The sequence below is a fragment of the Artibeus jamaicensis genome, unplaced genomic scaffold (genome assembly GCF_021234435.1).
Source record: "Artibeus jamaicensis isolate MK-2021 breed Jamaican fruit bat unplaced genomic scaffold, CSHL_Jam_final contig_391, whole genome shotgun sequence".
NCBI classification, from domain to species: Eukaryota; Metazoa; Chordata; class Mammalia; order Chiroptera; family Phyllostomidae; genus Artibeus; species Artibeus jamaicensis.
The window spans coordinates 10,713,793-10,735,289 of record NW_026521814.1 but is presented as its reverse complement, the minus strand read 5'-3'; the positions used below and the strand labels follow the sequence as shown (position 1 = coordinate 10,735,289).

The 21,497-nt window shown below is 42.1% G+C and overlaps 1 protein-coding gene across 17 annotated transcripts in view; it reads right to left on the bottom strand.

Moving 5' to 3' along the window:
• RAPGEF4 (Rap guanine nucleotide exchange factor 4) overlaps window positions 1–21,497 on the bottom strand; it is a 286,117-nt gene that overhangs the window by 88,429 nt on the left and 176,191 nt on the right. For 14 of the 17 annotated variants that reach the window (XM_053665181.1, XM_053665184.1, XM_053665186.1 and 11 more), the window contains 2 exons: window positions 1,003–1,056; window positions 604–710 (listed from right to left, as the gene is read on the bottom strand). In XM_053665181.1, the coding sequence (XP_053521156.1) occupies window positions 604–710; window positions 1,003–1,056 (161 nt within the window). The remainder of the gene's footprint in view (window positions 1–603; window positions 711–1,002; window positions 1,057–21,497) is intronic. The other 3 variants (XM_053665182.1, XM_053665189.1, XM_053665195.1) reach the window with 1 other exon arrangement.

The following is a 21,497-nucleotide window of genomic DNA, read 5'->3' as shown; positions in this document are numbered from 1 at the left end:
GGGCTTGGAACACCACAGTGCCTGGTGGCCAGTAGGTGCTTAACACCTTTGTGGCAGGTAGGATGACGGACTGAATGAAAAGATCCCTGGACCAACCCTGGTTTAAATCTCGGCTCTGCCACTCACGAGATCGATGACTTGGACAAGAAAATCTATTTAATCTCTCTGAACCTCAGTTTTATCATTTGAAAAATGGTCATCCATCTACCTAGCAGGTTATTGTGAAAATAAAATGAGGGAATGTATAGACAGTGACCTGGTACAGGGCTTCAAGCATAAATAAATGCTCAGTACATATTAGTTGAATCTCATCTAAAAACAGTTTTCTAGATAAAAAACACCTGTCAACAGAAATACAAAAATTTTCCTCTCTTTGTTCATCACAATTAAATCAATGGTCAAGCAAATCAGTTTAGGAGTACCTGCTGGGAATATTAAGGACAATTAAAGTTATGCAGGATCCAAGATGAGCTTAGATCTGCCAGAACCAGGAGGATTATAAAACATGCTGCCCATGGGTGAAAATGGGGAAATGCAAGTTCGTGTCAATTTCCCTAAACATGAACCTGAGGGGCCCACAGACTTCAGAATTACTGCACATACCTGTATGTCTTCAGGTGATATTTTCTATCTCTTATCATGTGAGGTGCTCGAGAGAGAATGGCATTTCGTAAAATTTTTCCAGCCCTGAGGATCTTCTCTGAAGGGACCTGGATTTTAATCAGGAACAAGGAGGGGAAGAGAAAGAAAGAGAGTTTAAGAGGCAAAATAAACCAGGTGGGTCCTTAAACCACTTTCTAATCTGACTCTGGCTTGAAAGATGCAACTCATTCACACATTCACATTTTTCACATGTGTAACTGTCTCGTGTTGAGAACCAAGGCCCACTGCGTATTTATCGTCTCTGGAGAGCCTGCCTGAGGCTGCCTGGTGTGGGGCTCTGCCATGGGGACCACCTCCGGTGGTTACTGATGGCTCATCAACCCACTGACATCCCATTACCTTGGTAATGGTGTGAGCAGGACGAAGAGGAACGTGAGGTTCAATGAGAGGTGTCTGAAAAATAAAACGTTACAGCAAAAAGAAATTAAACAAAAAGTTCACTAAAGAAAATTATGGGTCAGGGGATAGTAAGAAACATTCATTTTTATAAAACTTAAAATAGAATTAAAAAAAAAAACCAAGAGATAAAATCCGCCTGCAGAACTTGAATGCATAGGCATTCAAAGGGCAAAGTTAGACCATTCGATTTGCCAAAATTTAAATATAAATTTTTAAAGATGAAATAAACAGATAGGAATGATGAAATGTTTGTAGGCTTAATGAGAAGGGAACTGATATCTACTGAAAGCATCAGAGCAAAAAAAGCAAAGTAAGATAAACATGAGTAGACAGTAAAATGACCTATCTCAGGGGCTAAGGCCAAAGTATTGATTTAGGATCGAAATGAGTGACTCCATCCTCCATCATGTAGTAAAAATTCTTTTTTTGGCAGTCTATATGTTTAGAAAGAAATCGTAACTTTTAAACAATACTTGGCGGTTGCACATGTTCAAGTTCCTGGAACGCACGGGCAGCTCCTGTGCCCTCCCCTTCCCCTGCGCGGCAGGGCACACCTTCCTGGGCTCCATGACTGCCAGCATGGCTCTGGGATCTGGATCAAGCCCCAGTCCTTAGCCACATCCTTCAGTGAAGGCACTGAACTGAAACCCCAGGGCAACAGCTACGCAGTTGAGTGCCCCAGTCCTACTGAAATCCCTTCTATTTCTCTGAAATATTTGGTAATGGCATTTCCAAAAGGAGGAGAAAGATAGATTGGGTCAAAGGTAGTAGTAGAACCATCAATACTATACTCTTTATGCCACTTCCAGAAGGAAAGACAAGATGGTAGGGTTATTTATGGGGTTGCAGTGGGCAGAATAACGGTCCCCCAAAACATGTTATGTCCTCATCCCCAGGGCCTGTGAATATATTAGATTCCATGGCAAAAGGGACACTCTAGATTTGATTAAATTAAGGATCAAAGTGGGAGATTATCCCGATGCTTCCAGATGGGTCCAATGTAATCACATGGGGCCTTAAAAGGTGGAGGAGGAAGGCAGAAGAGCCGGGACCACAGAGGTAGCAGCATGAGCAGGACTCAGCCCAGTGTTGCTGGCTCTGATGAAGAAGATGCCAAGAGCCAGGGGACGAGGACAACCTCCAGAAGACGGAAAAGGTGAAACAAGGCATGGATCCCCGCAGCGCCCCCCAAAAGGAACTGACCCGCTGACAACTTCACTTTGGCTCAGTGAGACAGACCCACCTTAGACTTCTAAACTACAGCCCTGGAAGGTCTTTCATTTGTGTTGTTTTAAGCCAGTCGCAGCAACTTGTTAGAGCAGTCATAGAAAACTAATACAGATGTTATTACACCTTATACTAAAACCCCTGCATATTGCAAATGGAAGCCATTAAATACGTTGGTAGGTATTCACTCTAATCCTAATTTTATATAGGACTATATAAATATAATCAGTGGGAGAAATAAAAGTCAATACTAATTTTAAACACTTTACCTAATACAAACAGATATGTATGAATACATACCTATCTTTTTATCAATGACAAATTTCAGGTGGGTCGATTCTTTTAAAATTATAATAGCATTAAGGAAAAAGTGAAAAGACTACTAAGTGTTAAGACAAGCACAGGTGGGCACATTTACTTAGCAGGCCTGACATCTCACTGAACTTACTGACACATTTTCATCACCTCGCTGACATCTAGTAAACTTTCTTTTCCCCTCGAAATCGCTACAGCATCGGTGTCGGGCAGTATTATGGTATTTCAGTAGTACTCTGTTTACAACCAGTACCGGCCAACAAATGCCAGTCCGGTCTCATTTAACAGTAGCTTTACACGGAGACCAACTCCCTGAAATAACTTGTACTCCCTTATGACAGACCTCACAGTGGGAGAGGGACCGTGAGCTTCAGGAGTCCCTGTGCTTGTTCCACCTCCTCAAAGAAGATGGAGAGAACTCTGCAGGGCTAAGTCTCCTGGAAAAAAATATTGGACCGTGCCAGGCCAGCACACCCCAGGGCTCTGGAAATGTGTGCAGTTAAGACACGCTGGTGGTGTCTGAGTTGTGAGTTCTCAGTACTCCTGCCTCCTGACTCTTCACGTTTCACAGGGTGGTATATGCGTCCGGGACTACGTCTGGTTACACACCCAGACTGTAGAGGCCTTTGGTTATTCTTGGAACTAGCAGTAGAAGCCCATTCCTTTTTCCTGTCTTGGAAGAAAGAGGTGCAGGTATACATGGTCTAGAGTAGATGGATGTGGCATTAACTTCTAAGGTGATCTTTTCCTTCCTATGAAAAAAGGCTACTTTCTTTTGCATTAGTCTTTAAGACTGGCTGAGGAGGAGGTCAAGGAGCCCAGGCTTGAGGATTACTGAGGAATGCTTATTCTTCAGTTGGTACAATGAAACGTTATTAGAAATCACATCTTTTTGTTTGTTTCTACAGAAATGGCTATATTTTAACAAAATGCTAACCAGAGGTACCTAGGTTAATTTATGTTGTTGGACAGCTCTCTTTTTGGTCCCTTGGAAGCCTGAAGGGGAAGTATTATGGAAGCAGGGAGAAGCACCAGACTTCAACCAGCATCGCCCCTTCGATTCACAGCTGGGAAGGGGGTAAAATGCACACGAGGTTGTCTTTCTGCCAGGTAACCCTAGTGCCAGTCCCAGGAGCTGGCGGCAATTTAATCTGTCAAAAGGCAGCATTCTTAGAACCCTCCTGGCTCAATGATTTTAGGTTTGAGGGCAACACAATGAACCGATGCTTTGAGAAGGCTCGGGCCCTTTATTTGAATAAAACCCCAAGGAACACATGCAGGGTGAAAGCAGGGAGAGTTTTATTTGGGGGGAATAAAAATTATTTGTCTTTGAACTCTACTCAGTTAGGCAAGCTCCTGTGTTCCGAGAACCATGCTGGTGCCCAGAGCAGCCACGCTGTGCATTTGTGACAGGTGGGCCCGGTCCCTGGGACGGCCGCCTGCTAACACCGGTTCAGGAACGCCCCCAGCATGAGTGGGACTTGATTGCTCTTGTATCGGCTCATTCATTTCCTTTTTGGTTTGCCCTGGCTTTCAAAGAAAGTTCTTTAGAGAATTTCACCTTTGCTGTGCTTTAGGGAATGAGAAAAAGCATTTCATTTCATAAATGATTAGGTTCAACGGGAGTAGGTTTAACATTAGGTTAAAATGATTCGGGAGAGCAGCCCGGTGACAGGCCTGAGGATGGAGACAAGGACGGACAGCTGCCCTGAAGGTGAGAACGAGCCTCTCCTGTCACGGGCCCTTTACATGTGGTGCCTGCCCATGTACACTTATACATGACATCTCCTTATCTCATTATTAGTCTCAGTTCTCTACTGAGAAAGCGAAGGGCAGAGACACACAGGGACTGGCTTCCCATGAGTGACTGGTCCAGCCGGGAGGGGGTGGAGTCCTGCATCTGTGCTGCGGGGACTGCAACCCACCTGGGTTGTCTTCTAGAGACAACTGTGCTCACCCTCTGGAAGAATCTGCGTTCTGTTTGACTCAAGTGCATTGAAAAAAAAAAGCATTTAAGCCCTTCGAGGCCACCAGATATCAGACTTGATCTTAAAAATTTCCAGCAAAGAGTACAATGACTTACTGAGATGGCAGCACCATGCATCGTGCTCGGTCTGACTTAATAATTTTGTCATTGAATAAATCCGATGTGTAACATTGGATGAGTTTAAGGTATACAGCAGTGTTCCTCTGACACATTTATATGTGTGATAAGATTGTTGATATAGTGATATTTATCATCTTACATACCTATACACAATGTTACCGTCTACATTCATTGTGCTGTGCGTTATACCTCTACGGCTTAGGCACTACTTGTTACAAGTCTGAAATACCATCCCTCCTAGACCCCTGCCCCACTCCCAACAGTTTCCATTTTACTCTGTTTTTATCAGGTTAACTTTTTTAGGTTCCACATATAAGTGATATCACGCAGTATCTGTCTTTCTTTGTGTGGCTGTATCCCACTTAGTATAATGTGCTCAAGGTTCATCTATGTTGTGACAAATGGCAGAACATCCTCCTTTTTCATGGCTGAATAATATTCCACCGTGTATATGTACCACATCTCTTTCACTCCCATGTTTATCTCAGCATTATTCACAATAGTTAAGATATGCAAACAACCCAAATGCCCGCCAATGGATGAAAAGATAATTTAACTTTTTAAAAGCATATTTGTGACCATGAAACATTTGTCACTGAGGAACTGCTCTACCAGGGCTAAGAAAATATGCCAGGGACACGGGTAGAGGTCAAAGTCTGAGCAAGAAAGTGGATACCACTCAGTATTTCCCATAGAGGAAATTTAATGCCCAAACTGGCTTTGTCGGTAGTGGAAGAGCTAAGCCAAACAGGTGACTGGGAGGTCACTGGATGTTGGCAAAGCAGGAATCCTCCAGCAGAGGAATAGGAGAGGGGGGCACGACCAGAGCGGAGCCCCGTGTCCTGACGGAGGTTGGAACCCAACCCGAGAGCCTGCGGGTCCAAGAGGAGTGGCGACCATCGGAGGTGCTGCCCTCTTCCTCCCTCCCTCTGCGGAGAGGGAGGGGACTACACCCTTTTCCCTCCAGTCGGAAGCCAGAGAAATAAGGAAGAGAATTTCATTTTATATGTGATTAGGTTAGAAGTAGCCTGATAATAGCAGCAAGACAATCAAGGCAAGAAAACTAGCCTTAAGAGCAAAACCCAGGACAAAGGAGTCTGGGAAACACTCTGCAGAGGCCGGCCTCCCTCGAAACGCACGGCAGAGCACCAGAGAGGCAAGGACTGCTCCGAGGACAAACAGGGCCAGGACTGGCCCGGCAGGGTGGCCGCAGTGGCCACAGAGTGGGGGCTGGCTGTGGCATCTCTCTCCCGGCCCTCTCACCTTCTCACAGTGCCATGTTGCCCGGGCACTCTCTGTGTTGGGCTGCAGACAAGAAAGGTGGACGGTGGACGAGCCCAGAGTGGGCCTCCCTAAGGCTTCCTTGGTTTGTTTCCCAGGGTGGCCCTGTATTTTGACCTATAGCCAGAAAACACATATTACAAATGGGCGCTAAGGAATGGAATGGACCCACTGAGGGTCCATTACAAAAGGAATGGACCCTTCTCCAATTAAATTTCATACATTTCCACACATCAATCATGTGCTGAGAATAAGAATTCTCCCTTCTCACCTAGGCATGAATGAACCCAAATCAGGCTATGAAAATACGATCCTAAAGAACTGGGCAGAGAGAACAGATAAAGGCAGAGGTATTCAGCACTCTCTCGCTTTCCTTGGCTTTCTCCACCACAGACTTCCCTCAGGACTGACCGTAATTGATTTTTGTTTGTTTCTAGAGAGCAGATGCATTCTACTGCGTTTTATTATGTTTCTATTACTACTGAAAAGGAGAAACAGTAAGGGAAAACATTTCTTTTGGCACCAGAGCCAATTCAGAAATACTAATCAGGTGATGAAAAATATGAGTTTAGCCTCCCTTACGAGCCCCACGACAACTCCCCGGCAGATCACAGTGAGGTATAAGGCACTGTAATAGGCTTCGTGAAAAACCGCATTCAGGCCCTTTGGAAAGCAGCTAATTCTTTCCACTCCAGTACTTACTTGCTCACAGAGAAGCCTTGTGCAAGGCACATTTTACACCAACCGATAAGAATGAGAAGGTAGATCGGGACACAAAGCTCGGCACAGAATTCTGGGAACCCAGTGCGATACAAAGTCACAGAAGTCCGTACCCAGTTTAATTCAAGTATTTAATGAAGGCCTATGGTGTGCAGAGCCACGTGTGAGGCTGAAGTAGAAGATGCTGATAAAGGACCTGGACTACGAGAGCTTTTGATCTCGCAGGGAAAACAAATCGTCTGTGAGCTAAACAATCAGTGAGACAATCTGCATCAAAATAAAAGCAACAATGTTCTAGATTTCACACTGTCTCTCTCTCATTTCAGGTGAGAAAAATCTCTAGAAAGGGGGGAAAATAATACTCATTTTTTTAGTGAAAAAGATAAACTTTTAGGAGTTACATTTCCTTATTTTGGCATTTTGGAATGATACAACTAAGACTATAATAATTATCATCAAAGTCGTCAACCTTGGGTTGACTAGATAAAATTAAAGTAACAACTCAGTCAGGCTCATGGGCAGATTTCACCACTCTGAAATAACTACGTATGTTTTTCCATTTGTTAAATGGAAAAATCATCTCTAGACCTCTTCGGCTTCTATCTGTAGGATTTTTAATTTTTTAAGTCTTTCCTAGTTCAAAATTGGCTTACAGATTTCTAGTTTCAGCTCCATGTATAGAGGTTACAAGTAGTTACTCTGATCCTTACAACAAGAAAAGTGGAACAGAGTGAAAATAACAACTTCTCTGGGTCCCATCGGAGGTGTGAGGTGGCAGAGGACCTGCCGGGCCCCCTGAGGGGGGGCGAGACGGGAATCCAGAGGGCCCACAGCGGAGGTTTGGCCACCTGGAACAGAAGCCACAAACTGGTGGAAATGTTTAAACAGTGTTAAATTTATTACACGAGCAGGCCATTGGACTGAGGTGGCTCTGATGCCCTGGCAGCTTGTGTAGGCAAGCCAAAAATCTAAGCCTGCACATGCCTCAAGGGCATGAAATTGAAACCTAAAGGCAACCGATCTCAAACAGCCCACCAGGCTAGAAGCTATAGCCAGTTAATTTCCTTGCTTTGCTTCCACCTTTTCTCTATACAAGAGTCTCCCTGAGCTCCTGTCAGTACAGCACTTCTTACCACTTCCCAGTGAGGGCTGCCAAATTCGAATCAACTTTTGCTCAACTAAACAAAAAATGTTTCGTATGCCTCCGTTTGTCTTTTAACAATGGTAATTTTGCTGCATTGCCACGGAGACTGAATGTAGAGTCGCTTGAGAGTGAGAAACTCCTGGGGGGTGGTCTTAGGTGGATCCCCTTGCTTTTGTGAGTTATACCTGCTAGAACCATATCAGGTCTTCTTGAGGAAGAGCCAACAAAGATCTTGTGGTTCTGGCAGGAGAAGAGACAATATTGTGGGCCACACCCAGGCTGTCCTCTCTAACAAATGAAAAAGAGTCCCGCCCCGCCTGGGGGAAGGGCGTTTCTCTGCCTCCAGCCCCCCCTAGCCTTCCTATCTCTCTTAAGAGAGAAAAAAGGAGCCAAGGAATAATTGCAAAGATCACAGTGCAGAACACACGTCTGCTAAATGACTGAGATTTAATCATGAGATGATAGGATGCTTCCCTTCCATTATATGCCCCAACCATACCAGTGTAAAAATCATGGATTTAAGGAGCTGCAAGATGCAGACTCTAAGTTACAAAATAATCTGGGAGATGTAAGAAAAGCATAGGTAATATAGTCAATAATGGCGCAGTAACTCTGTATGGTGCCAGTTAGGGTACTCGAAATCTTAAGGGAAACTATGTAAAGTATACAGCTGTCTAACCACTAAGCTAAGCTGTATACCTGAAACGATACAAAATAAAATTGGAAGAAAAAAAAAGATGCAGAGAAGTTCTTCCGGGAAACCCAAACACAGCAGAGGAAAACAAGGACAGTGCAGGGATCTGAAGTCTCTGGCATCTATGGCTACACCAAACATCAGACGCAGCTCAATCTCTAACCAGACTGACATAAAAAAACTCACACAAGGACCCACTTATTTCAGTTCCTCTTACCCAATACATCATGTGTGTCTTTCATCCAAAACTACAGGGCATGCACTGACAAGGAAAAACAGAGTCGGACAGATGAAGTCAATGTCGGAGCCAGACCCAGGTCTGACCCAGAGTTCGGGGCTGTGAGACAGGAAATTTAAATGAACTGTGATGAACATGTTAACTATGGAATCGTATTCTATTAATAAGACTAATAAAAAAGTAGACAATGTGCAGGAGTATATTGGGTAATGTAGCAGAGAGATGGAAACTCTAAGAAAGAAATGTCTGCCTTCCCTCCCCTTCCTCCCGGGCGCAGGAACAGAGAGGGAGGCGCAGAAGCAGGTGGGAGAGGAAGGCAGACCGCACCCCTCCACCAAGCGCTGGAGCCCCCAGCCCAGGGTCCGCAGCGATTCCACTCCAACGAAAGCCGGAAGTTAAAAACGATCCGGCCAGTTATTTTGTAGATATTAACAAACTGATTCTAAGATTTACAGAGAGGTGAAAGGCCCAGAACTGTCAACACGATACCGAAGGAGAGGAACGAAACTGGAGGACGATGCCCTCCACCTCAAGCCTCCCTGGGAAGCGGCAGTAGTTAGTACAGTGTGGGTGGTGCCGGCAGAATAGCAGACACCTGGAGGCAGAGCGGAGCGCTCAGCAACAGACGCACGCGAGTGGCCCACACAAACTGGCCTTTGACCAAGAAGCTAAGGCAACAGAAAGGAGAAAAGACGATCTTTCAACAAATGGTGCTGGAACAACTGGATTTTCACATGGAAAAGAAACATGAATCTGGACACAGAACTTATACCATTCACAATCAATCATTCGAAAGGGGTCATAGACCTAAATGGAAAATGATGTAGCATAATACATTTATAATAATATACTGTATAAAATAATGGGTAATTACTGAGTTAGCAAGTTGTGGAATTCTAGTTTGAAGAAAAACACGTATAAATATTAACTTCATGGACTTTAGAGAGAATGTCCTCTGTGCTGTGCTAATGTTGATTTATTTGAATTCAAAGGGGATTATTGTGGCACACGATGCTCATTTTGGGTTACAATGCTAGGGTGGGGCTGCAAAATGTTTCAAATGAGATTAGTCCAGTTAGGGTCATACCCTCTGACACAATCTGAGAAGCTACAGAAACTGCTTAAAAATAAAACCAGCTCACTACAAATGATTTTCCTACAAATGATTTTACTGCTTTGAAGATTCACCATGAATGCAGGAGATGAAACAATGTAAAGAACCACTTGAGGAGTTCAGTGAGCAAGCGAGGGTGGCCCTGCATCTGTTATTTTGAGGGGTGTACAGACTGTTTCCGACAGATGTCCGTTGTGCCCTGAGCTGACCGTCAGGCCTCTCTGTGTTTCCTGAACCCACTGCTGCGGGTGCCTCACTGCCTGTGCCACAGCCACTCATGTTTCTGCAGGGACAACATGAGCTCCTTCAAGTCAAAATCTGTGTTCTCATTATCTTGGAATCTCCTTGGCACTTGGTTCCTAGATACTATTCATGACACATTTACTTGACCTATATGTGGAGAAATCTCTGAGGAGCTTTTACCTTGCAGAGGTAGAAAAGACGGGGGGAAATTTTCATCTTTTACTTCTGAAATTGCAGTTTTGCTCTTCATGGTTAGCTGTGAGGAGGCTCAGTTTGCCGGATATTAGCACATAATTTGTAGACTGCTCTACTTTTGCTCCTTCCTTCCTAGGGATAACGTTTCTTTTCAGTTCATATCGGTCATGAGGTATTTTAGATTGGAAGGGAGAAACATTACTTTAAAGTTGACACTTTTGCATTTCTTTTAGATCAAGGATGTTCTCGAAAAACAGACAATCCCAGAGAGATGTGAAATTATGCCCCTCCAACATTTTGACTTTCTCTTATTGGCTCATGATAGGGCCAAGATACATTTTGAATTTTCTCTGTTTGGGTAAGTATTTCTGAATGTTTTATGGCTGGTTTTGAGAATTCATACAACTGATGAAACCCTCAAGATGCACATACATACCTATATCCAAAATTTTGCTTATGATTTCGGGGGTTGAGAAAATTTATAGACTTCCAGAAGCCCCCACACACAGATCCTAAATATAAACATGTGTTTTCCTAACACTCCGGAAATCCACTATATAAAAGCCCAGAACAATGTGCATATATATCCACTAAAAGGCATGTACTAGAATGTTCAGAGCACAGCTATTCGCACTAACCCATCAACAACAGAATGGACAATAGAGTATGGTAGGTCCCATAATGCAATGACAAAAACAATTCACAGCCATTTGCAACAATGTGGATAAACCTCACACATGTAATGCTGAATGAGAGAAGCTGGGTACAGAAGGTATGTGCCAGGTGATTTCATTCATCTAAAGTATAAAAACAGATCATTCTTAGCTGGAGGAGTGGCCAGTACAGTGGCCAGCTTTGTGAGGAAGACTTGGGAAAGCCAGATTATCAATTGTGGTAAAGGCATATTCTTAGTTACTGGGGCTTTTTAAAATTACAAAACAATGCATGCTTGTTAGACAGAATAAAATATTTAATCATGTAAACCATCACTCAAAGATAACTATGATTACTACTTTGGGAAGTTAATATTAATCTCTTTTGTCTAAGTGTGGGTTTCCTTTTATTTTTAACTGAAAGGCAATAATACTCTAGGTAAAATTTTATTTTCTCTTTTATATAACACTAAATTATAAACAATTTCACATATTACTACAAATTCTTTGTAACCATCAGGTAAAAATTCCATTAAGTGTATACAGCATAAATTTAATGGTCCTGTGGTTGCATCTGTGACTTTTTAATAATTTCCTGGTATAAATATACTAATAAATTTGGGCGAAAATTCCCCTCGACCCCCTTACCCCCACCCCATATTTGGAGTTACCTTCTCAGAATCAACCCCCAGAAGTAGAATGCCTAGGCCATGGGTTCAGGTTCCTGACACATACTGACAAATTACGAAGCTTACATCAAAGGCCACTTGGGTGGGACATTTCTTGAGAAACCCTTGGGAAAATGGTCTATCTTTAGCCTCTTGGATGTAGCCATTGGTTTCTGTATTAAGACTAATAAATATTAATGTGGAACAAATTAATCAATTAAGACACAAATTTCCAACAGAAAAACACAAATACATTTTCCTAACTTTTAACTGCATGCTTTGCAAAATGCCCTAAGCCATTATTTTAAATAGCATAGTAACTCCCACTTGGGAAAGGTAAAATAATTACCATTAGAAAAAAGAGTTCTTTGTCCTCCACTTTGAACTGACAATCATGCACTCAATTGACTTTTGCACAGTCTTCTGCATGAAGGCGTATTTGTATTGATTGAAAATTTTAAAAGATTTTTCCCCCCTGTCTCCAACAACCTAGTAAGTGAAAGCTGCAATAAATACAACTTTATTTTTGGACAAGAACATTCAAATAAATGACTTTGATAACTTCTGAGGACTCAGGAGCCTGAGAGCAATTGCGTATTTGATCCATGTTACGCAAAACTCCTGGAGTAGGAAAATCCTATTAATGTTTTCAAGAAGCCTTTCAAGCCTTTACAAAGCTCATCAACACAAAAATCATCAAAGCCCCCAAAGCCACAGCATATAAAATAAGGAAACAGTCAGGAAAGGAGCATCCGGCAGGAGATACCACGTCATGTCACACCTGGCTCATGGGCCAGGTTCGCTAAACACAGTCTTCTTTCTGTTCTTACTCACCGAGTCACACTGCTGTAGATGACGGTTTCAGTTAGATGTGCAAACTGCCTGGCTTACAAAGCCCAAGACGTAAGTAGTGTGATATGTTACACTTTTCAAACTGGATTACCCTCATATTTTTCTTTCTTCCCCTTTCTATATTTTTCTAATTTTCTAGAGAGTGCATAAGAAGAAAAACAAACCAATTTTTAAAAGCCTTGCTATTACTAGAGGAATAAAATACTGATGGAGGCCTAAACATACGTTTCTAAAGCTGATATTTCCACCTCAGGTTCTCAGTCTTTTTTTTTTCTTTTTTATTTATTTATTTTTTAAATTTTATTTAGTTATTTTTCAAGTACAGTTTTTTTGTCTATTTCTTCAGTCTTTTTTATTCAAAGTAATTTGAAAGGCTTTGGAACTACTTGAACCATCTGCAAGCATAATGTGAAGAAATCAGATGTTATTGTATTCTTGTATTGACAAGAAACTTAAACAGTGGACTTTTTGTTTGGAAGTAGGATGAGGATTACAGCTCCCTCTCAGGACAGATGATCACAGCATCTCTTGGAGAAAGGAGAAATGTTTGGCTGCATATAACAAAACACTAACAGTCCCTTGAAGAAGGCCATCAGCCAGACTGGGATCAATCATTGTAAGATTTGGTGGGTAACAGGTGTTTCCAGAGAAAGCAGCAAGTGCCCCATTCCCATCTGCTTCAGTTGCAGGAGGCTCCAGATTCTGGAAGGCTCGGGCTGGGAAGGAAGCCGTGACCTGATGTGGTGACAGGGGCGCCCTCCGGGCACCCATCGGAGATGATAACAGGGGACTCAGTTGCTTTCCCGTTTTCTGTCTCTCCCTCTGCCAGTGCTGGCAACACCCCAGGTCTCTGCTCTGGGCAGCTTACAATGAAAGAAACGCTGGGCTCATTTTAAAGTAGGTCTTTTTTCAAAAGAAATACTGAATTGTTAATATGTTACTGTTTTACCACTTAAACCTAAAAGGATTTCTGAGAACTCCAAGTTCCATTCCTGCACACACTGGGGTCCCTCCAGGATGCAAATGAGGGCAGGCGGACCACCAGGAACAGGCAGGCAGGAAGGGAACAGCCTCCGATGTTCATATTTTGGCCAAAGTGAAGGAAACATTCTCCATGTGATTTAATCTTAGTATGAAAATATTTCATTGTAAAATTTCACAAGAAAAATGCCTGGGTGAGTCACTATGCTTGAAAACACCACAAATAATTGATCTGTTATTGGTTGACACTATCATTGCTTTTTCCCACTTTGAGAACTATTTCTCTCTGATTACTTTTAGGAATTTACAGCTCAGAAATCTTACCACATTTTTAAAGGATGAGCCAGTGGCAGTCCTTATAAACACACAGACCAGAGAAAACTCTGAGACTATACAGGTCACACAAAAACCTTCTCAGGATATGGAAGCAAATACATATAAGAACAAAAAGTGGGATAAAGGACAAGACAGTAAAACAGGTTTCTTGTCTTGTGTGATTCCAGACTGTGGGCTAGGGGGAGCTGTTCCATTCTTTTCCCATCTCATCTGTTCCAGTGCTTCACAATAGGTCCAGAAAAGGGAGGGAAGAATGAAAGAAGGAGGGCTTGTGGATTCATGCCACAAACAGTTCCAGGCTCAGGCAAGGATAAGATAAACATTTATTAAGTGCTGAGTGCTTCACATGAATCACCTTATTGAATACTCACCAACAATGCTTTGATGAAGGTCCTTTTGTTCCCATTTCACAGATGAGAAAACTGAGGCTCAGGGACATTATGTCCCTTGCTCACGGTCATAGAGCTGACAAGTGGCAGCTCTGGCACATAAACCCTGTAGTTTATCTTCTCTCTGAAGTAAGGGGGATTGTTTTTAAAGAGCCAATCTGAGCACGTCACTTTTCCATCTAAAACTTTTTGATGGCTCTCCATTCTTCTGGGAACAAATCCAAACTTCTTAACACTGCTTAAAAAGCTCTCCATGATCTCATCCTACCCCTTCAGCCTCATTTTCCACCTTTCTCCCTCTTGTACGATTGCTTGGAATGTTTTTCCAGTCCCTCAAGTATGCCAAACATTTTGTTTTGGAGGTTTTGCCCAATTTGTCTCCCTATATCATATGCTCCCCTCCCTTTTCCTGACTCCCTCATTCTTCCAGCCTCAGTTAAATGTGCTGGGTCCTCTGTATAAGCTTCCAGAGCTGCAACGTCCAGTTTGCAGCCATCAGCTGGACATGAGCACTGTGCACTGGAAACAAGGTATAAATGTGAAACACATGCTGGAACTTGAAACTAAGCTCAAGAAGAAAAAGTAAAATAAAGTGGCAATAATGTTTAATATTGGTTATGTGTTGAAGTAGGATATATTAGGTTAAATAAAATGTATTATTAAAGTTAGTTTACCTTTTTCTTTTTACTTTGTAAAATGTGGCTGCCAGAAAATTTTAGATCACATACGCGGCTGTGTTCCCTTTCTCCTGGATGGGGTTGGTCCCAGGGTGCGCCGCACTTCCCTTTGCTAACACAGTGTGGCCTGACCCTTTCGCCCGCCGGACTCCGACCTCTCGGAGGGAGGCCGGTGCCTGCTGTATCCCCCGGTGCCCTAGTGCCGAGGCCAGAGGCTGGCACGGCACGCTTAAATTGAATTGCTGAAATAACGAAGGCTAATAAAGGGTGGCAACCAGATGGAAAAAGGAAAGTAGCAAAAATGTTATCTCCTTTAGCATAAAATGTGAATGTGGTTTGTAAATCTTGGTGTTAGAAAGGAAGAAAGGAGATGATAGGTATGAGTTTGGGCTAAAAGAATTTTAAAATATACTACTAGAGATATAAATGAGGCAAATCGACTTTAACTTGTTTATAATCAAAAGAATACAGTATTTGTCGCATGCACTCACGTGCCAGGTACTACGCTCTGTGACCTTTATCTGCGGGCCCTCGTTTAATGCTCATGACAAACTGAGGAGGTAGGTACTATTGCCATCGACCCATTTTTTAGACAATGAATCTGAGTCTTCCGAGGAGTTAAGCAACGTGCTCAATGGCACTTAACTAAGGAGTGTCAGAGCAGACTTCTGAACTCAGGCAGTGTGGCCCGGCCTCCCTACTGGTGCACTCCGGTGGTGTGTTGCCGTAATACGGTTTCCACAGACACACAGCAGATCCCCTTTATCCACAGGGAGGTAGTTTCCAAGACCCCAGTGGATGCCTGAAACTGTGGAAAGTACCAAACTCTATATATTCTGCTTTTTCCTATACATACATATCTGTAGCAAAGTCTAATTTATAAATCAGGCACTGTAAGAGATTAACAATAAGAATAGAACAATTTTAACAACATACTGAACAAAAGTTAACTGAATGTTGGCATTATTTGGCATTATTAAGTAAAATAAGGGCCTGAACACAAGCCCTGAACGCAGAGACCGTCGGTCTGCTAACCGAGGCAGCCCCTCGGTGAGTGACGGGCCGGGAGTGTACGCTGTGTGGACATGCTGGACAGAGGGACGATTCACACCCCCACGGGGTCAGAACATGAGCAAGGTCTGCTCACGCCGCTCGGGAGATGTACGACTTAAAACTTGGGAATTGTTTACTTCTAGAATTTTCCGTTTACTATTTTTGGGCTGATGCCGTGGAAGTGGAAACCGCAGGTGGGGCTGAGACGCGTCTGCCCGTGAACACAGACTTTACCCCGATCCCCCATCATTTATTTTTCACAAACCTTAATAACAGTTTTAGCCAAAAAAGCATTTTACTAAGTGCTTATTTTTTGTTAGGCATGGCAATAATGACTTTCCATAGATTATTTTACTTTGTAAATGAGAAAGTTGAAGATTAAAGACAAACACTGCACATTCTATTCTAGTTGATAAAGTTTACTTTTCCTGGGGGTAATCAAACTGAAACCATCCCACATACATATGGAATCAGACAAGTAAATCGATGGCCAATGGTATGAGTTGAATTTCTTACTGTTGGGGTCGGAAGTTACAGACGAACATGGAGAAAAGGCTGCAGTGATCCATGTAGTGATGGGTTAGAGTCAGAGACATAGTATGAACTAGTATTTAGTGACACATAGATACAGATAAGTGTATATAAACAAATATCTGTAGATACATATTTATGCTCAAGTTAGTACACCCACACCTATTTCCTTCCTCCCTCAGCTGAAAGGGCTTAGGAGCAATAACGTCCCGGGAGAGACAAGCACACCGACACCTGGGTTTCAGTGTCTAATGCCACTCTGCAATAAAGGAACCCAAAGATCCTTGACGAAGTGGCTGCAGTAAAGGGGGTAGGGAATACACAAGCATCTGGTTGTGTTGGGAAGTTCAGAACATGTCTGACACACCGTGATGAGGTTACACCAAAGAAACACAGGAGCCAACTGAAAGCGCTCCCAGTGGCCAAAGCTGGAACAACTTGAGCAACAAAACAAATATAGTAGTATTGGCTTATAATTCAAAATACAAATTAAAAACATATGAGTCCATACTGTCATGAATAAATGATTGAATACATAAGTAAATGTGAGAGAAGAGAATTCCACATAATTTATGTAGCTATTCACTCTCAAGGAGGCGGAGTGTAACACCCACTACAGTGCAGGCAGTGACAGCGACTTCCTCCCAGAGTTCAGTATGGGAAAGGCAACGGGGACAGCAACCTCACAGTGGGAAAACCTAGCACACACTGCCTTAGCCAGGTCATCAAGGTCAACATCAATGATGATAAATCATACTGACAGTATGTATCCTGATATGATGTGATGAACATGGTTCGTTATCTCTGTGGTTCCCCCCACCCCAAGCCCATAATCTGAGTCTAATCTTGAAAAAAGAATCAGTCAAATCACAACTGAGGGACAATTCTCCTAAACACCTAATCGGTATCCCTCAGACCTGTCAGTCATCAACGAGGAAAGTCTGAGAGTCCCACCAGAGCCCAAGGAGCCCAAGGAGACAGACAGGGCTACAAAATGTAAAGTGGTAGCATGGATGGGACCCTGGCCCAGGGAAAGAACACCATGTGAAAAGGAGGGCACTCTGAATAAACAGTGAACTTGAATGCTAATGTATCAATATTGGTTCATAAAAAATGCTGAACGATTAAAGCCACCAACTCATAATTCTCTGTCCAGCAAAAATATCCATTAGGAATGAAAGTTAAAAAAAAAAAGACACTCCTGGATGAAGGAAAATTTAGGTGAACTGGTGGCCAGCACACTTGTTTTATAAGACTTTCTAGAGGAAGTACAGCAAAAGGGGAATTACACCAGAGGAAAAACCCAGAGTGTCAGAAATGAGGGAAGAACAGCAGTGTAACCAAAAATAATTCCAAAAATGGCAAAGGGATAGTGTAAAAACTAACTTTTACAAGATATATATTTCTGTTTGAAGAAAATTGTTGCAGGCTAAATTCATTCTCCAAAATGGCTGAGACAATATTAAATAATAAAATAGTCCTCTGAAAACTTAATTGAAACATGTAGGCTATGAAACTATATATATAGTGTGAACTAAATTTTGTTTCTATATATTAAACATATAAATACAGAGAGCTCTGGGTGGTGGCATTTATGGGAAATGTTTAAAATAGTTTTATGTTCCCAAATATTCAATATAAGCTTGACTATATTTATGACCAGGAAAAGATAACCATTGTTTTAAAAATCCACTGTCTTGCTAGACTTCACTTTGGACTCTTGGCATAAACATTGCCTTTTGAGCACACAGTGTAAGCTTCAATGACTCATCTGAATGTAAATTTGGCTCATAGACTTTAAAGACTTAAAATCGAATAGCTAAAAACAAAACTCCTATATCTAGGACAAATAGGATTGCTTATTTCACCTGCTGGTTCAGAATCTACATCTAAGTAGCCCAAAAGACTTAACAAGATCAAATCTTGTTCATTTCCACATCATACGTGTTAAGAAGACAGTGGAAAAGAAATTATGACTGATTGAATGGAACACATGGAACTTGCAAAGCACAATGCCTGTCGCAATCAGAGCTATTGCAAAATGTGATGTCAACATCATGCTCATAAGAGCTTCTGTCCTGCTTCTTCGCAAACAAGGGATGCAGACTAAACTCAAATGAGATAGTGATTGCCTTATGATGTTATCTGAGAACGCTGAAGGAAGGGGACTGAATTTTTAGTGGTCAGCGAAATGTGCCTCCCTGGGGAAGAGTAATAAACAGCTATTATTTCCTGCTCCCCAGTTTTCTGGGCACAGACCTTGTCTCCATCTTCAGAGCCGAGCTCACACTGGCTCAGAGCTGGGGTGAAGGAAGCACATGACCCACACTAGATCAGTCACTGTCCTTCCTCAAGATTTTCTAACTGTAGCTTCCACAGAAGAACCAGAAACTGTTAGTGGCCGTGTTGCCAGGCTTGGTGAGAGGTAGAAAGAAGCAGAGCCTTTGGCTTCTATTAACTGAAGGCTGGCCTCACACCTGAGGACTGTGGACAGGGGACGCCAGTCCCCAGCTCACTCTTGTTTGTTTGTGAGGTGGCTTGATACGGTTTCCGCCACCCGTAACGTACGCAGTCTGAAGTTACACAGGCCTCTGCATTCCTGTGAAGAGGGAGAATGATGGTTGGGGTGTATGTGGATAACAAAATATTGTTCCTTCAGCAATCCCTTGGGTTCAAGTGATGTGGCTCTTACAACGTGTGCGGTATGTTGGCACTTGCCTCTAGTTTCTCTCAGTAACACACTGTGATAGAATTATCTGTGTGCCTATTAGTCTCTTACAAATACACTGCTGAAGCTGTTAGGTTCTTTGCTCTTTGAAGTCGAGAATTAGTTTTATTTGACTTTGCATCTCTAGAGCCAAAGTATGCACCTAGAGAGCAAGCACATAGCTGGCACTCAAGACGTGTTAGTTTGCGCTCGCCTCGGCCGCACAGATACTAAAACTGGAGAGAAAGGTTAGTTGATTTTTAAAGGATTAAGTAAAATTTGATACTTTTCCCTCCTGTTATGAAATTACTTCCTTCCTTCAAACTTTATTAATTAGAAGTTAGTGGCTAGGCTAGAAAAATTAATTTATTTAAGGAAAAAGGGGTTATTATCCTATTTAGTAGTATGAGAAATTATAGAGAATGATTAAACTAATTAAGAAAACAAATTGTTCCAAGAAGGCCATTGCCTTTAAAATCACCGACTCCTATAAAAATAAATTGCGGGTTAAGTTACAAATAATATCCCTCTACCTATTCATTAAGTTAGGTCCCTGAGGACGTCTACTAAGCAACACTTTGTTAGCTTGATTCATTTACTATCTGTATTTGAAATATTCCATGCAGCAGCCTTTAATTAATTCAAAGGGTGACATCAGCCGTTATAGAATTTACTTACAAACATAAATCTACAAAATATAGCAGAGAAAGGTGGCAAACCTAATAAAATTCTTGCTGATTTTTGTCTCAGTATTTCTATTTCTTTCAGACACATTCTAATTTCATTCATGCCCCAGGCACATGCTACTTGGTATAAATACCCAACATACAACCTCACTAACACTCTCACTAATGTTTATTATCATTAACTACTGACTGGACCGGGGAGATACAGAACAAAAGTCTAATCCCACCTCATTCCTGGATACTGTCCAGTACAACAACCTTCAAACTAGACCTCCAAACTCACTTTCTCCTCAGCTTTCCCCTTAGTAGCTGCTGGCAGCTGCATCTTTCCATGGGGTCGAGCCCAAAACCCTGCCATCCATCCCCCTTGACTCCCTTCCTTCTCTCTCCTTATATTAATTCACCAGAAAACCTGACGAGCTCCACTTTCCAAATCCACCCAGGATGCAACACTTGCCATCACCTCCACTGCGACTATACCACCCTCTCTATCTCTCCATGAGGTACCACCCCAGCTGCCTGGGAGTCAGAGGATTTGGTGACATTGCTACTTAACACTATTTCCATTCCCATTTGCTTACTTACATGAACAGGCTTTCCTAGTACTTACCTAAAAACCAAGAAGAGGAATAGAGTTAATGTTAAATCCCCATTGCATGTAGGCAACAAATTCATTTTTAAAAAGCACACAATGATGTGCTGTCAATAATAATCTACTTTAATATTTAATAATTATTTATAACATCTATAAAATATTTATTTTTAAAGTATATTTTATTGATTGTGCAATTACAGTTGTCCCACTTTTTTCTCCCCATTATCCCCCTCCATTCTGCATCCCCCCTCCCACCAGCAACCCCCTACCCTTAGTTCATGTCTGTGGGTCAAACATGTAAGTTCTTTGGCTTCTCTATTTCCTTTATTATTCTTAACCTCCCCCTATTTTGTACCTACCATTTATGCTTCCTATTCCCTGTACATTTTCCTCCATTCTACCCCCGCCTCCTCCCCAGTGATAACCCTCCATGTGATCTCCATTTCTATGAGTCTGTTCCTGTTCTAGTTGCTTGCTTAGTTTGTTTTTGTTTTTCTTTTAGGTTCAGTTGTTGATAGCTGTGAGTTTGTTGTCATTTTATTATTAATAGTTTTGATCTTCTTCCTTTTCTTAGAAAAGTCCCTTTAACATTTCATGTAATAAGGGCTGGGTGATGATGAACTCCTTTAACTTGACCTTACCTGGGAAGCACTTTATCTGCCCTTCCATTCTAAATGAAAGCTTTGCTGGATAGAGTAATCTTGGATGTAGGTCCTTGACTTTCATGACTTGGAATACTTCTTTCCAGCCCCTTCTTGCCTGCAAGGTTTCTTCAGAGAAATCAGCTGATAGTCTTATGGGAACTCCTTTGTAGATAACTGTCTTCTTTTCTCTTGCTACTTTTAAGATTCTCTACTTATCTTTAATTTTGGGTAACTTAATTATGATGCACCTTGGTGTGTGCTTTTTTGGGTCCAACTTCTTAGGGACTCTCTGAGCTTCCTAGACTTCTTTGGAGTCTATTTCTTTTGCCTGATTGAGGAAGTTCTCCTTCATAATTTGTTCAAATAAGTTTTCAATTTCATTTCT